General features: G+C 40.5%; 1 protein-coding gene across 1 annotated transcript in view; it reads right to left on the reverse strand.

Annotated features, from left to right (window-relative positions):
- LOC133269126 (protein kinase C-binding protein NELL1-like) overlaps positions 1 to 14720 on the reverse strand; it is a gene marked incomplete at its 3' end in the record, with an annotated part of 178911 nt that overhangs the window by 74296 nt on the left and 89895 nt on the right. The window contains exon 12 of the mRNA XM_061453083.1: positions 11485 to 11613. Within this exon, the coding sequence (XP_061309067.1) occupies positions 11485 to 11613 (129 nt within the window). The remainder of the gene's footprint in view (positions 1 to 11484; positions 11614 to 14720) is intronic.

The raw sequence follows: 14720 nt of genomic DNA on the forward strand, positions 1-14720 counted from the left end.
GCTGCTGCTCAGAAATAAGTAACTCACACAATCAAACCTTAGAACACTTCTTCACATCCAGTTTATTAACATTCTTCAAAATTGCTCCTCATCTGTGCCTTGGAGGTGATGAATAAACATTACTCATTCTTTTCCAAGGGTAAAGAAGGTGACAGAAGAGAGGTGGGACTTGGTGTACAACACTTGCAGTCATTAAATGGAAATGCATGACACAAATGCTGAAGAACATAGGGACTGGATCATACACTAGCATTTATCCTCATGTTACCTGTCACTATTCACATGCCATTAAAGCCAACCTTGCTGGTTAAATACTAAGAGTTGGCTTCTAAGTGCAGAGGAACATGAGAACAGAACACCGCATTTAAGACAAAACCTATCCAAACTTCCAGGCAATGTTTAGTTTATTACTTCACAGCTGCGACCCCAACATAATCCCTGCCTCACTATCTACTGAGGACTCTGTTCTATGGTTCTCTTGCACCACAGTGCTAGATATTCACAAGAAAATGCTTATTAAAAGTTTTAATAAGTCATGTTTCATCCATGCATATATTCTCTTGTCAGCACACACTTATCACAAGCCATCTCATGAGCAAAGCTAATTGGGGTACAGACTGCTGAGCTGAATACCAGAGCACAAAAAACACCAGAGAAATCAAGCTGAGCGCTGCAGTGTCCTCCCAAATCCAACCAGCACTACTTCTCCTATCAGAGAAGACATCAGATGTGTAACAAGGAACAGTTTTCAGCTCTAGCTTCTTCCCCACTGGCCAAAGAGGAGAACCAACACATGGAAAGGAAGTACCACACAGCCCTCAGCAGCCCTAACCTCAGCATCATGTGAAGCTACACATGCCAATGTATGGGTCCAAGTCCACATTATTTAGATTCAGTCAAAGATTTCATCATACTTCTCTACACTTTCCTTCACTGATTTGCCTTTTCCTACAATGTTTGTCTTTAATTTCAAGGGCTATCATGTACTCCTCCCATTTAACCTATAATCCCTCATCTGGTGTCAGTAAATTTACTCCCAACTAGAATCAAATCACAACAGTCACCTTTGACAACAAACACAACAAGAACAGGCATTTGTTTCTTTCACACTGCACTGGAGATTAGCTCTGCATTAACAACCTCACCCCAAGCATTTCAATCTGTTCAAAACCTCCTTGGAACAATGCTTTTCCATGATGCCCAAAAGCCCCGATAAATGCTTCAGTTAAAGGTATTCTCCAACCTTCTTGCATTTTTCCACCTGTCTGTGGTTTCCTATTGTTATCTCCTAACAGTCTTTGACCTGGGGTTGAGTTACAAAAAAAACAAGTGTCTCTGTGAGCTCTTGCTAGATGGGGGACAAGCCTTCAGAAAAGAAAGCTCACCGGGGGTTGATCTTCAAGGTCCCTTCCAACTCAAACCATTCTGTGATTCTGTGGGGCAGTATGGCACCATGCAGCTCTCCCTTGGGTGGAAATGAGCCACTGCTGCCTTCGGGCGACTGCCAGCCCTGTGGAGCAGTGATGAGAGAAAACTCTTGCTGAGATCTGAGCTGTAGCTGGGTGTCCTGGGTTCAGCAGTAGCAGTCATTTTTCTCCTTCTTGGTAGCTGGTGCAGTGCAGTGTTTTGACTTTCAGCTCGGGAACAGAGCTGATAGAGATGTTTTGGTTTGGCCAAGGACTTTGTGAGCCTCATGCTCTGCCAGGGAGGAGGGGAAGCCAGGAGGAAGCAGAGACAGGACACCTGACCCAAACTGACCAAAGAGGTATTCCATACCACAGCACGTCATGCCCAGGATGTAACTGGGAGTGAGCCGAAAGGGCTGGGAGACTGCAGGGTTGGAGGAGGTATCGGTCGGAGCTTGGTCGGGCTTGGGGGGCGAGTTATCGGTCGGCTGGTGGTGAGGTGTTGTATTCTCTTCCCTTGTTATTTCCTTTATCATTATTATCATTGGTGGTAGCAGTAGTGATCTGTGTTATACCTTAGTTACTAAACTGTTCTTATCTCAACCCGTGGGAGTTGCATTCTTTTCAATTCTCCTCTCTGTCCCTCCGGGAGCAGGGAGAGGGCAAGAAAGGGGGGGAAGTGAGCGAACGAATTACCTGACTGGGTTTAAACCACGACACTGGGCGTCACGGACTTCTTCACATGGGGCAAAGGCTGTCACAGAGGTGACAATTCTTGCTGAATAAGAACTTCCTGCAACTTCCTACTTTTCAGAGGGAGAGGCCTCTGCCTGATTTGAATCACCACAACCAAAGCAAGTCAGCAGAATTATTCTAAGTTTTAAAAAATAAATTCACTTCAAAAAGCTGTTCTAGGATTATAGCTTCAAACCACATTCCAGCATCTTTTTCCTCCCACCTAAAATACAGTCTCTTGTCTTATACTTGGTTATAAAGTCTCCTGAAAAGTTAATCCAATTTTTATCATACATCTGAATAACACCTATCACAGTGATAGTCTGTGTCCAAAAGCATAAGTCCCAGACACTGTAAAAATAAAAGCAGTTACAAGTATATGTAACTCCTCTATCTTTAGATCTCCCCATGCCATGTGCTACATACACACACTTACTGATATACCTAATCATGTGTAAGAACAAACTCCATGACTACAGTGGCATCCTGTAGTTACCTGTCATGGTTTAACTCCAGCTGACAGCTATGTACCACGCAGCCACTTGCTCACTCCCTTCCCTCTCCATAATGCGATGGGGAGGAGAATGGTATAAAAGATAAAAACCCACGGGCTGAGATAGGAACAGTTAAATAATTGAAATAGATGTAAAATATTTTAATAATTAAAATATTAACAACAACAATAATAATACTAATAGGAACTAAAGAAAAAAAGGAAGGAAGAAACCTCCCCCATCCCCAAAAAGACAAATGATGCCCAGTCCAGTGTCTTACCACATACAGACCAGCGTCCAGTCCATCCCCGAGCAGTGATCAGCATCTCACAGCCAACTCCCCTGCAGTTTCTATACTGGGCATGATGTGCTCTGGTATGGAATACCCATTTGGCTAGTTTGGGTCAGCTGTCCTGTCATTGCTTCCTCCCAGCTTCTCATGCCCCTCCTCACTAGCAGAGCATGAGAGACTGAGAAGACCTTGATCAGTGTAAGCATTACTTAGCAACAATTAAAACATTGGTGTGTTATCAGCACTGTTCTCAGGGTGAAGCCAAAACACAGCCCTGCACTAAGTATTATGGAGAAAATTAACTCTACCCCCACTGAAACCAGGACACTTTTTAAGCAGGGCAATAGCATCTTTTAAGGAATACTAACTATAAAGACAGCAAAAACCAAAGCACGTTGATTCAGGTTAATTATAGGTACATATTTGCATACATATGCAGGCTATTTCCTGTCTATACACCTACCCTGACATCACATTATTCCTGCAATGCAGGTAAGCATTACATAGCAGTTCAGTCCTGCTCTTGGTTAAACAACTGCAACCAAAATATAGTCTCAAGCAAAGCATCTTTTTTTCTGGATATAGCCAAGCAACAATCTAATATGCTCCACTACATAAACCAACCTATGATAAGATATACAACTGACACATGTTCAAAGAAAATTCCCCTAGGGTTTAAATGCACCCTTGGTCAGGAATATCAAAAAACAGCATCTGTTCAGACAGCCCTAACTCAGTTTATCCCCTGTAGCTCCAAACAGTTTAACAGATGATAGTCTTTCAATCTACAAGTCAAAATACATCCTACAGATACTTTTTTTTTTTTTTCAAGAAATAACAGTGCCAGCTTTTATGCTAGTTGTTGGATACTTATTTTTATGTCATAACAAAGTAACTTCAGTATCATCTTTTCAACTTAAGTAATATTCTTTTCCAAGACAAAAGAATTGCACCAAGCAATCAGGTTGTAGATTCAAAAGGGTTTGGTGTGGTTTTTTTTCCAACTAATTCAATTTAAAAGGGATTAGACAGCTAATGCTCCCTGTATCTTGAAATCAGAATGAGGGCAGAATGTCCATGTCCCAGCTCTTCAGTCCTAGAACAACCATCTCCATCTCCTCTGCTTTCCTTTGAAAAAACAGGGAGTTACCAACTGGAACAGAAACTCACACAAATTAAAGTAGCAAAGTATTTTCAAATGGGTTGATTTTCCCCTGAGATTTCTGATTTTCTTACAGTATCTAACTTTGACATTTTCTGGCTGTCTCAGGTTTTCTCAGCATCACCATTTCTTGAGCATTCCATATGCCTACTGATTTAACAGTGGTCAGATTAAGGCTGTGAAAAAAATGAGGGAGAATTTCTTTAGTTTAGCAATAACATGAAAGAAAGAATTCTCAAGTTGGTCACTTTAGTATTAATTAAAATACAGAAGAACTACTGGGAAATGATTTATATTCAAAGGGGATAATGGCTAATGCTAAAATGTTTACAAAATCAATGGGAACCTAGCACAAAACAGATACAGCTCCAGGGAATTTATATTGATTACATTCCTGTGTAGTCCAAGATGCAGTTCTCTTTTCTGTGCTCCTCATTAGTTCATTTCAAGATTTATGTGAATTGCAGAACAGACAGAACTGAGCTCCAGCTATTTATATTGTGCTAACTAAGAGAAAAAGAATTTTACTCACCTGAAACAGAAATTCATTTGTTCCCAAACGTTTAATGAGACAGGATGGTTCAGTCCGCCTCCACATTCATCATCTGTTGCACATTAATGAATATCCAACAATGCCAATGCTAACCAAGTAACACCCACAGAACCTGTTAGCATTCAGACTGAAGTGCCACTTTCCCCATGTACCCATAAAAACCCTAGCACTCCTGGTAAGCAAAATGGTGTATGGCAAAAGCTGTGCATCTCTCTAACATCCAGTGTTTTGTAGCTGTTCCGGAAGGCAGCGCTGACAGTAAAACCAGCGAGGTGCTCATGACTAACAGGTATGTTGGTGCACTGCAGCTGTTGTGCTGTCAAGCATCAGCTGTCCGACCCGCCTTACCCACAAAGGTGGGTCACGTTTTAGCTAAACTGTATCTTACTGTTTATACAGGAAAACTGTTTGAAAAAAATCACACATAAGGGCAGCACCAGTCTCCAAACTGATTCCTATGGGAAAGAAAGACTGGAAATTGTACCCTACATTTTCTCATAGACTGAATGCACTTCTACTTGCTTCTGACCTTTTCACAGTAGCAGTGCTTCAGCCAGCTAGACTGAAAACCAAAACAGCAGGTCAAGTCACCTAAAGGGTAACAGGTTAAAGCAAGCTCCAAAACAGAGTAGAAGGCCTGACCTTCAAAGGTTATTGTCACTTGTGCCCAAGTAAATGGAGGAAACTTTTCATTACCAACACAGAGGCTCTTAAGCAGACATGATAATCCCAATGAAACAGAGCGCTTCACTGAAAAATAGCCCACATGCAGGAACCTGGCATCTCTAAGACTCACGTCTTAAGAGTCTGAATTGGCCTAGTTGATGGTTAGACAGCTTCTAACATCTAGTCATGATCCTGATCTTCCCATACGTTTGCCCAATTTTCCACTTAGTGAAGTTACGATACAAATATATATAAATACTGCAAAATTCTCTTTGCCTAAGAAACTCACAATGGAAAACAATGTCCATATTCTATAAGTAAGGAAAAGCTTCATGGAGATAAAATAATCAGGATCATTCCTACTCCTGGAAACAGCAACAATTTCAGGCTGCCACGGCATCCCACCAACTAATAGCATAGTCATGACATTGCAAAGCACTGAATCAGCTCTGCACAAAAGAAGGCTTTACTGCCTCATGGATGAGGGACTGTGAAGCAAGGAAACAAAATCCTGAGAGATCTCCTGAGGAAACAGAAAAGCAGGTGCACCACTAAGCCCTCCATCCTGGGCTCCAAGAGAGTAAGTGCATGGCCAACCTGTGTAAGGGAGGTCTGCTGTCTCAGCACACTGCCTGCACTGCCTGTGCCCAGAGCCAGCCCTGAGGCAACCAGGAGTTCTTCAGTGCAAACTCTCTGCAAGTATGATCTCTCCTTCTGCAAAACATGGCGTGTCGCTGAGCTAACACTAACTCACATTTATGTCTGAAGATGCTACTATGCATTCGTATCATTATCTCAGTGCTAACAGCTATCAGTATGTACAGACACATTCTCTGGTGAAAGCTTGAAGGGAAAAAATGAGTCATAAGAATTAGGGAAACAAAATAATGAAAATGAAGCTGAAAGGTAAACCATCTTAAGGAAGATGAGAGATAAAAAAAGGAGTTTGCATGGCCGATTTCATCCTCATCATTTTCAAGCACTTTCTTCTTCTGCAAGCAGACAGAAAATAGTTTTCTACTCCTGAAACACAGTGATCCCTACAGGGACAACTGGTATGAGACATACACAGCTTCAGTGAAGGAATTCAGGACAAGACATAAACACAGCTACATCTTCAACGTAACCAATAAAAAAACCACAGGTTAATAAAATGCAATAGATCAGAAACTATCAATAGCAAGAAGGAAAACTGAGCTAATCTAGAAATGAGAGAAGGAAATTAAAAGAAAGTTCCAAGAACAGAGTTAAAAATTATCTGGAATACCCAAAATGTATGTTGAAATTTACCCTTCAGAAATGAAAGGCAGACACATTAACTGGAAAAATGGTAAGCTTTCTTTTGGGGGAAAAAATTTGCATATTAAATATAGTGTAAGAGCCAGCAAACCAAACAGGAAACGACCATCAATATATGAGTTGTCTTTGTGGATGCTGTACAGACTTTTGTCCTAATTTCCATTACTTGAATCAAAGTCTCTCTCTAACTTATTTTTAACTCTTTTCCACAGCCTCCAAATAGACTCAGGTACAAAGAAGGAGATTATTAAATACTGGTACATGTCTTAGAAAAAAGCACTTTTTGAGAGATTTTCCAGGGGCAGCTGCCCCCCTGAATGAAATCAATTTCCCTGTCAAAAATCTTACAGAGTAAGAGGAATTATCCTTCTGAAAATTAAGTATGGACATGAATATTTTATAGAATGCCTTTCCTCAGCTGTCAATAACATTTAGGAAGTAAAAACAAAACCAAACTTCCTGTATCAGCAGTTTCCTTACTTTTCTGCACTTAGTTCAGTCTATTTTGTGGTATTATTGTCCTGTCCCCACAGGACCCTGTCCAAAGCACCTCTTCAGCTTTCTTGTAGCCCCTTTACGCACTGGAAGCTGCTCTAAAGTCTCCACAGAGCCTTCCCTTCTCCAGGCTGAAGAAGCCCAGTTCTCTCAGCCTGTCTTCATCCAGTAAACTTCACAATACCCCAGGAAGACAACAAAGGATTTTGTCCCAGTTTCTGCACAGAAGAACCTGCACAGACACATGTACATCAGGAAACAGACAGATCCTACATCCCTGAAGGCCAGGTAAGGCTTCCTTTTCTTACTAGGACAGTCTCAGTTTCAGTTCAAATATAGCTCCTCATAACACTGAGAAAATGGGGAACCTACTTATTGTTTGAAAATTAAACTTAATACAAATATATAAATCATATTATCTCTCCATTCCAGTTGTGAGCAGAAATACATTAACATTTCTATCCATCAGTGTAACCCTACCACATCTGGATAATGCCAAAAGCTCAATAACTCTAAATAAATCCAGAATAGCTTCCACTTAATACAGACACAGCCCGTACCATCAGCACACAACTCAATTCCAAATTAATCTGAACAAAAGGCATGAGGAGAAATGCTGGAGATGGATGCAAAATGCGCATGCTGAAATGATGACAGAGAAAGGAGAGAGTGAAGGGTATAGCAAAGCCCTAGGTCAGCAATAATGCCTTTTCCAACTGTTTCTGAACTTTTGTACTTTGTTTTGCATATGCACATCAGCTCTGAATACCCAGAACCATATCAGTAAGTCACTTACCAACTTACCAAAAACGTGTCAGTATAAACTGACACTTGTCATGGATTTAGAGACTTTTGTACTTTTAGAACTAATTTTGGTCTTCCATCTACAGGAAAGAAAGTACATTCACAGAAAGAAAAAGGCAATAGATAATATTTAGTGGAACAACCCAGAGCTATGCTAAAGGCAAAGCACATTTGCTATTAATAATATTTTTATTATTATTCGTATGAGAAACCAGATTTGTCCATTTAGGCTGCAGGAAGTTTGGGTCTTAGTTGTTGGGGCTTTTTTGGCTGTTTGGTTGTTTTACTGAAGGATAAAAACTTCATTTCATTCACTAGTTTCCAAACAAAATTCACAGTTGTGGGATTTTCAAGGCTGCTGTACACAGCACAGAATGTGCCTGGAAGGATCACCATGAGGGAGCCTCAGTGAATTCCCATTTTTGGGCCTGGTTTTGCCACTGAACTGCTGCTCCATCTGTACCTAACTCTCAGGCTGCAACTTTGAGCCCCCAACACAGGTATTCACATGCCAGCAAGTGTGCACGTGCTGCTACAGCTAGAATCCTTGTACCCTGCAGACACTGAACTTGATCCCACTTGTGCAGTTCTCAAAACTTATCCATGCGTATGTGACAGAGATAAACAGGCACAGGTCCAATACTTGTACATAAGTATCCCTACCAGTAGTTAAAGCTCAGGCAACATGATAGAAATATCTCTAGATGTCTCTCTGCAAATGATGAATGTTCCAATTATGTCTCATATACACATGACAAGTACATAAACATCAAAAAAACTGCTCAACTTTTCTGCTTTTAAGTGAAACACATGGCTTTTTTACAGCATACAGAGAATCTCCACTTACCCCTTCATTCATTACCAGCTTCATTTATTTGTTTGTTTTCAGAAACTGTCTTCCCTAAACACATCTATGTTATTACAAAGATGGAATGCATATAGTGAGTGGTTATGCCACACGTATATTTTGACATGAGGAGCTGCTGACTACTTGAAAAGTAGTTACTGAGAATTAATAGCAAAAGCCCCTCAGATTCTTGTTATTTATTTTATAAATCTGCTGATGACAATTCTCTGACAAAATCAAGAATCCTTTTAATTTTTCCTCCTTACTGCAAATGTGAAGATGGAATGTTAAAAAAAAAACACAAATACAAGTCAAAAAGCAAAGCAGACTCAAAACAACTCTTCAGAGACCTTACAAGATCAAAATGATGCCATATGGTCCAGCAGAATAAAACCGGGTGAGTAAGAGCAAGCAGAAATAACAGCAAAAAGCAGGTATGGTAAAATAACACCCTACATTAGAATTCATATGCAAAACTACTTCAAGTTCATCGGAAGAGAGGAGAAATCTGGAAAGCTCCAAGTTAATTATCTGGAGCACTCTGAAGTAAGGTGCCACTTACCAGCATGTCACGAGTATGAAATAGTTGAACCTCACCATCTCAAAGGAAATGTCAATCTTAATGTCCCTTAAGTTCAAAAGCTTCAGAATGCTGAAGACAAATTCAGAACTATAGCTGAGAATAACACCTTCCTTGCTTCCACAGGTGTTGTGAATGTTTACTCCTCCTTATTCAGGTGTTCTGTGTATTTTATTCTTACACTGTACACACAGAAATCCAACACCCCCCAAAAAGAATCCACCCCTATCTATACGAACACCCTGCCAAACTGTACCTTCAGATCCATGCCTTTGACATCACCGATATAAATTACAGCTTCACCATGGATTTGAAAACATTATACAGCCAACTATGAAATGCTGCTATTTAGCAGATTAAACACACAGACAAAACAAAACGGGTTAGGCATAGAAGGCAATTTTGCAGAAAGCTGTTCCAAGGACTGAAAGGCAGCTCTTCACAGGGCTGAACGAAGCCACGTTTTGGCTAATCAATTTGTCAGCCTGTAGTTCCCCTTGCTAAAGGGCCTTTTCTTCTCCATGTTACCTCCTGAAGACTACTCACCATCCATCAAATTTATAATTTCATCATACACATAAAGCTGCTCTCTCTCATCTATCCCATGCTCTCAGGAAGCAAAAGCAGCTGTGTTTGTTCTCTTGCCTCAGGTTTCACCCACATGCTCAGAAGTCAGGAATTCCATTTGCCCTTCCAGAATGTAACACAATACAGACCAGTTATGTTGCAATTCCCACTAATTTCTTAAAAAAAACTCGTTTTCCCCACCACTACCACCAGTGCACTGCCAACATCTCCAAAACTATTTGAATCAAGATGTTAAATGTTTTTCCATAGAGGAAAAGAGGGACAGTCTGCTACTAGTAAATAAAAGCACTAAGCACTGATTTTCTTTTTTAAACAGAAAAATAGAAATCCTGAATTCGGTATCACAGTTGATGAAGAGCCTTGCTGCTGTTTTCTGATTTCTGAGAAGCCCTTGCAGTGCATATAAGGGCAGCTCTTCTCATAAGGGTTTTATACTAAAAAATTTCTCTGTCTACAGTGTATCTGCTACCTACCTTTAAAAACAAACGGGTAAACCGTTCTCCCAGTCGCGGAACGTGCATGCACAGAAGTGTTCACATTTCTGTTTGTAAAGAACTGACTAAATACCTTGAGATTTATAGTTGTAATTTATTGAACAGCTCTAAAAACTGCTATTTCAAGCAGTCCTGTTCACTTACATGCTCAAAAGTCTTTTTATGAAAGCAGGATCATTTAAGCCCAGTCTACACTGGTAGACTTCCAATTTCTGCAGTCTCTTTTCACAGCTTGTCAAAAATGCCACCTCCCTTCCATCACAGCTGGAAACAGAATCTAGGGAAATGATGGCCAAAAGATTAAATATTGCAGCCTGACATACAAAAAAAAAAACAAAACCACAATGCAAAGGCAGGAAGGGATGTGGCATACGTTGATTCATCCATTTAGTTTTTAATAAGTACATCATAGCTATGAGTAACAGCAAGCTCTAGAAAACACTGAGAAACAGAAAAGGAGAATAATGTCTCCTTGCATCCATTCCTGTGATGGAATAATACATCAACAGAAGCACCTCAGGTACACACTCCTCAGAAATAGGTCTCTTCTGGATCATACGAAAACCATTTCAGTAAAGCCCTTGTCCCACAGAAGTGCTTCAGGAAGGACTGCATATCATAATTTCTGTATCCAAGCCTCAGTACACCTACACACTGACCTTGCTCACACACACTAGCAGAATTCCTAAACTTCCTAAATTCCCCACTTCCTTTTTAAATTACAAAGATGTTGTTCTCTAGAAAACATTTTAGAAGCTAGGTGCTATCTCTGAAAAAGAAACAGTATTTCACCCTTGCTAATGCCAGCAGGGTCACAGTGTGCCCAGGCACAGCTGCAGCAATTAAGCACACCCATAGACAGGACAGGCAATCTGAATGGTCCAGCAGCACTAATCATCTGCAGTCCACATTTATGAAGGCAAAAAAAACTCCTTTGTGACATTCGCCATCATGAAATGAAATCTATTGAAATGAAATATTGCAATGAAATTCATTCCTCAACCATTTGTTTAACACCATGTTTCCAAACACGATGTTAAGGGGGCAGGTATTGGAATATCTTGTTTACCTTCACAGTAGGCAGAATCCCCTTGGACAGAGAGAAAACCAGTCTTGCATTCACAAGTCGCTTTTGTGTTCCAGTTTTTGCACTCAGAATTTTCACCACATTTGTGTCCCTCAGCACAGAAGTTATGGCCTGAAATACAAGGTATTAAAACATGTTTATTTCAGCTATTCATATTGTTTATTTATATTGACTGTATCACTGAAAATCTTTGATATAGAATCACAGAACAATTTGGGTTGGAAGGGGCCTTAAAGCTCATCTAGTTCCAACCCCTGCCACAGGCAAGGATACCTTCCACTAGACCACACTGCTCCAAGCCTTGTCCAAGCTGGCACTGAACACTGCCAGGGATGGGGCAGCCACAGCTTCTCTGGGCAACCCATGCCAGCACCTCAGCACCCTCACAGGGAAGAGCTTCTGCCTAAGATCTCATCTCAATCTCCCCTCTGTCAGGTTAAAACCATTTCCCCCTTGTCCTGTCCCTACAGGCCTTTGTCAAACGTTCCTCTCCAGGTTTCTTGTCAGCTCCTTTTGGTATTGGAAGACTGTTACAAGAAATTCTCTCTATAAACCTATATGATGCACACAGGCTTTTTGGATTCCTCCAGCTGTTCATTATCAATAAAACCATTTTGTTAAAAAATGCATTTGTATAGTAGTTTTAGTCAGGAGGAAAGACAACTTCTAAGCAGAAAGTCTTGATAATACATTCAACTTCTACTGAACCCATGACAATACACTAGCCTTCTACTGAACTCCATGTAGGACAAAACATCACCTTATCTCCAAGAAGTGCAATACAAACTTACACCAAAAGGATGGTAAAGATTAATATAAAAAGTCCTTCACAATTCCCTTATTATGTGTAATCACACGCACTTTTAGAAGAGAAAGAAGATGCTGTATTAGAACACAAACCTGTACTGGTCATCAAAACACCTCCTTGTCATCAAAAACTAGCTGGATAGTTTCTAGGGTTCCTTATTAATACCTGAATCACAGCGTGTGGGAGAGAAGTTTTATCAGTCTCTCCCTTTTCCCTGAAACAAATTCTCAGTAGTTTCTTTGTGAACACCGTCTTTCATTCCATGCAAATTAATTTCTAAAAACATGAACTTTCCCACTTCCTTCTCTAAAGGCACAACTGGCTCTATTTCTTTCTTCCCGATTCTCAGGATCTCTCAAAGATGTGCCAGAATCTCTGTCTGCTGAAGTCTAAAGTGAAAGTAATTGCCACTTTATCTCTTTAAGGGCCCTCCACTGGAAGTTCTGCAAGATATAACTAAACACTTTACCTGGACAATGGGAATTTCTGTCTCCCCACAGGTGCATTTTTGATGGATTTTTCTCTATTAATACCCATGACTCAATTTCTATTTGCCTGTGATACATGAACAGTCTTTTTGGTAGCTCTTCTTTGTGCTGCTTTTGTCTGCTGGAAGGTGGAAAACCAGAACCCAGGACATACCACCAGCTAGTTGTATCCCAACTTGTGCTTTTATGAATACAAGAACAGCTTCTACCAGTTCTGCCTGGTCATAAAGGAGCAATCCAGAAGTTCTAGTTCATTGATCCTAAACTTTCCTATCATCCCCTAAAGGCAGCTAAGAAAAAGACAACCTGGACTTTTAAAATGTAAATGCCAGATTCAGATCTTTGTTCATATCCCTTGTTGGATATTCTTCAAAGAACTTTGGAAGACTTCAGCTTACACTAAATGCAATTTTCACCTTCAGTAAGCAAATTTTCATAGGGCTATCCTGAAGCTGTTGTTGACTCAGGAGTTTTTTGTTTTTAAATATGAACTTCAGTCATCTACTACTTGGAAACTGAGGTTTCATCCTTTTATTGCACTCCAGCTTTGCAAGTCAGGGGTTAAAAACTCAACTTTGTTGAGTTCTGGGGTCATTTTTAAAAGAATGCCATACTTGCTAGCAAGGAGGAGACTTTCTCAGTGCCAACATCCAACTCTACGTTTAAGCTTCAGATTCATTTTATATCCTACTCGTGCTCAGTTAGCTCATTCTTTCATTTTAATACAACTTCCTAAAGAACTCCATCCATGAAAACTGCAGACATCCCTTCTAGTCTTCACTCATTTCACAGTCTGGTAAAAAAAAACTCAAGCATTCCAGATACAGCCTTGTCAAGCCTGGGTACAACTCATACTGGTAAAAACAGGCACAAATAGACTGCTTTTAGCCATTTATGCAATCACAGTATTTGACGTCTCATTTCTGCCTTTATAATCAAAACTGAACACTGGAACCCATCTCCCCAAATTTACTCAGTTAGCATCTAATTTATACTCTCCAAGCAGCATTACTCTTCTGTTGGTAATCTAGATAATACCCAAGAAACAACTTTTATAACATTTTCTTTATCACAGTTTTCCCTAAGACTAAGACATAGAATCACAGAATGCTTAGGGCTGGAAAGCACCTTAAGATCATCTAGTTCCAACCCCCTGACAACGGCAGGGACACCTCACCATAAACCATGTCGCCCAAGGCTCTGTCCATCCTGGCCTTAAACACTGCCAGGGATGGAGCATTCACCACGTCTCTGGGCAACCTGTTCCAGTTCCTCACCACCCTCACAGTAAAGACCTTGTTCCATATATCTGACCTGAACTTCCCCTGTTAAAGTTTAAACCCATCACCCCTTGTCCTATTGCTACAGTTCCTCTACAGCAACCTTGTAGGCTCTCTTCAGATACTTGAAGGCTGCTTTGAGGTCTCCACGCAGCCTTCTCTTCTCCAGGCTGAAAGCCCAAACTGTCTCAGCCTGTCCTCATACATGGGGTGCTCCACCCCCCAGTCATCCTCGTGGGCCTCCTCTGGACTTGCTCCAACAGCTGCATGTCTAGTCTATATTCTGATGCTTTATTATAACTCTCCTTTGAACTCATATACAGTAGTAGGTTTATACTGGATTATCATCGATAGATACTACTACTTGGATCCAATGTAACATATCACTGCATTAAGGCAGACACTATTAAAACACCACACATTTTTTAGTGTGGGTTGTTACTACTGTCTTGAGATAGAAGGTTTTTAATTTATTACATTTTCCTTCTCATGCAAACCTGCAAAAAAATATTTCCTCTTTCTCAGCCTGCTTTAGTTACAACAGTCTTTATATAGCCATCGTCTTTACCAAGTCTTGGGAAACGGGAGAGGTGCCTGAGGACTGGAGGAAAGCAAATGTCACTCCAGTCTTCAAAAAGGGCA

Source organism: Pezoporus flaviventris, unplaced genomic scaffold (genome assembly GCF_033815535.1).
Source record: "Pezoporus flaviventris isolate CSIRO_AGI_PZ_B2104156 unplaced genomic scaffold, CSIRO_AGI_Pfla_v1 ptg000014l, whole genome shotgun sequence".
Taxonomy (NCBI): domain Eukaryota; kingdom Metazoa; phylum Chordata; class Aves; order Psittaciformes; family Psittacidae; genus Pezoporus; species Pezoporus flaviventris.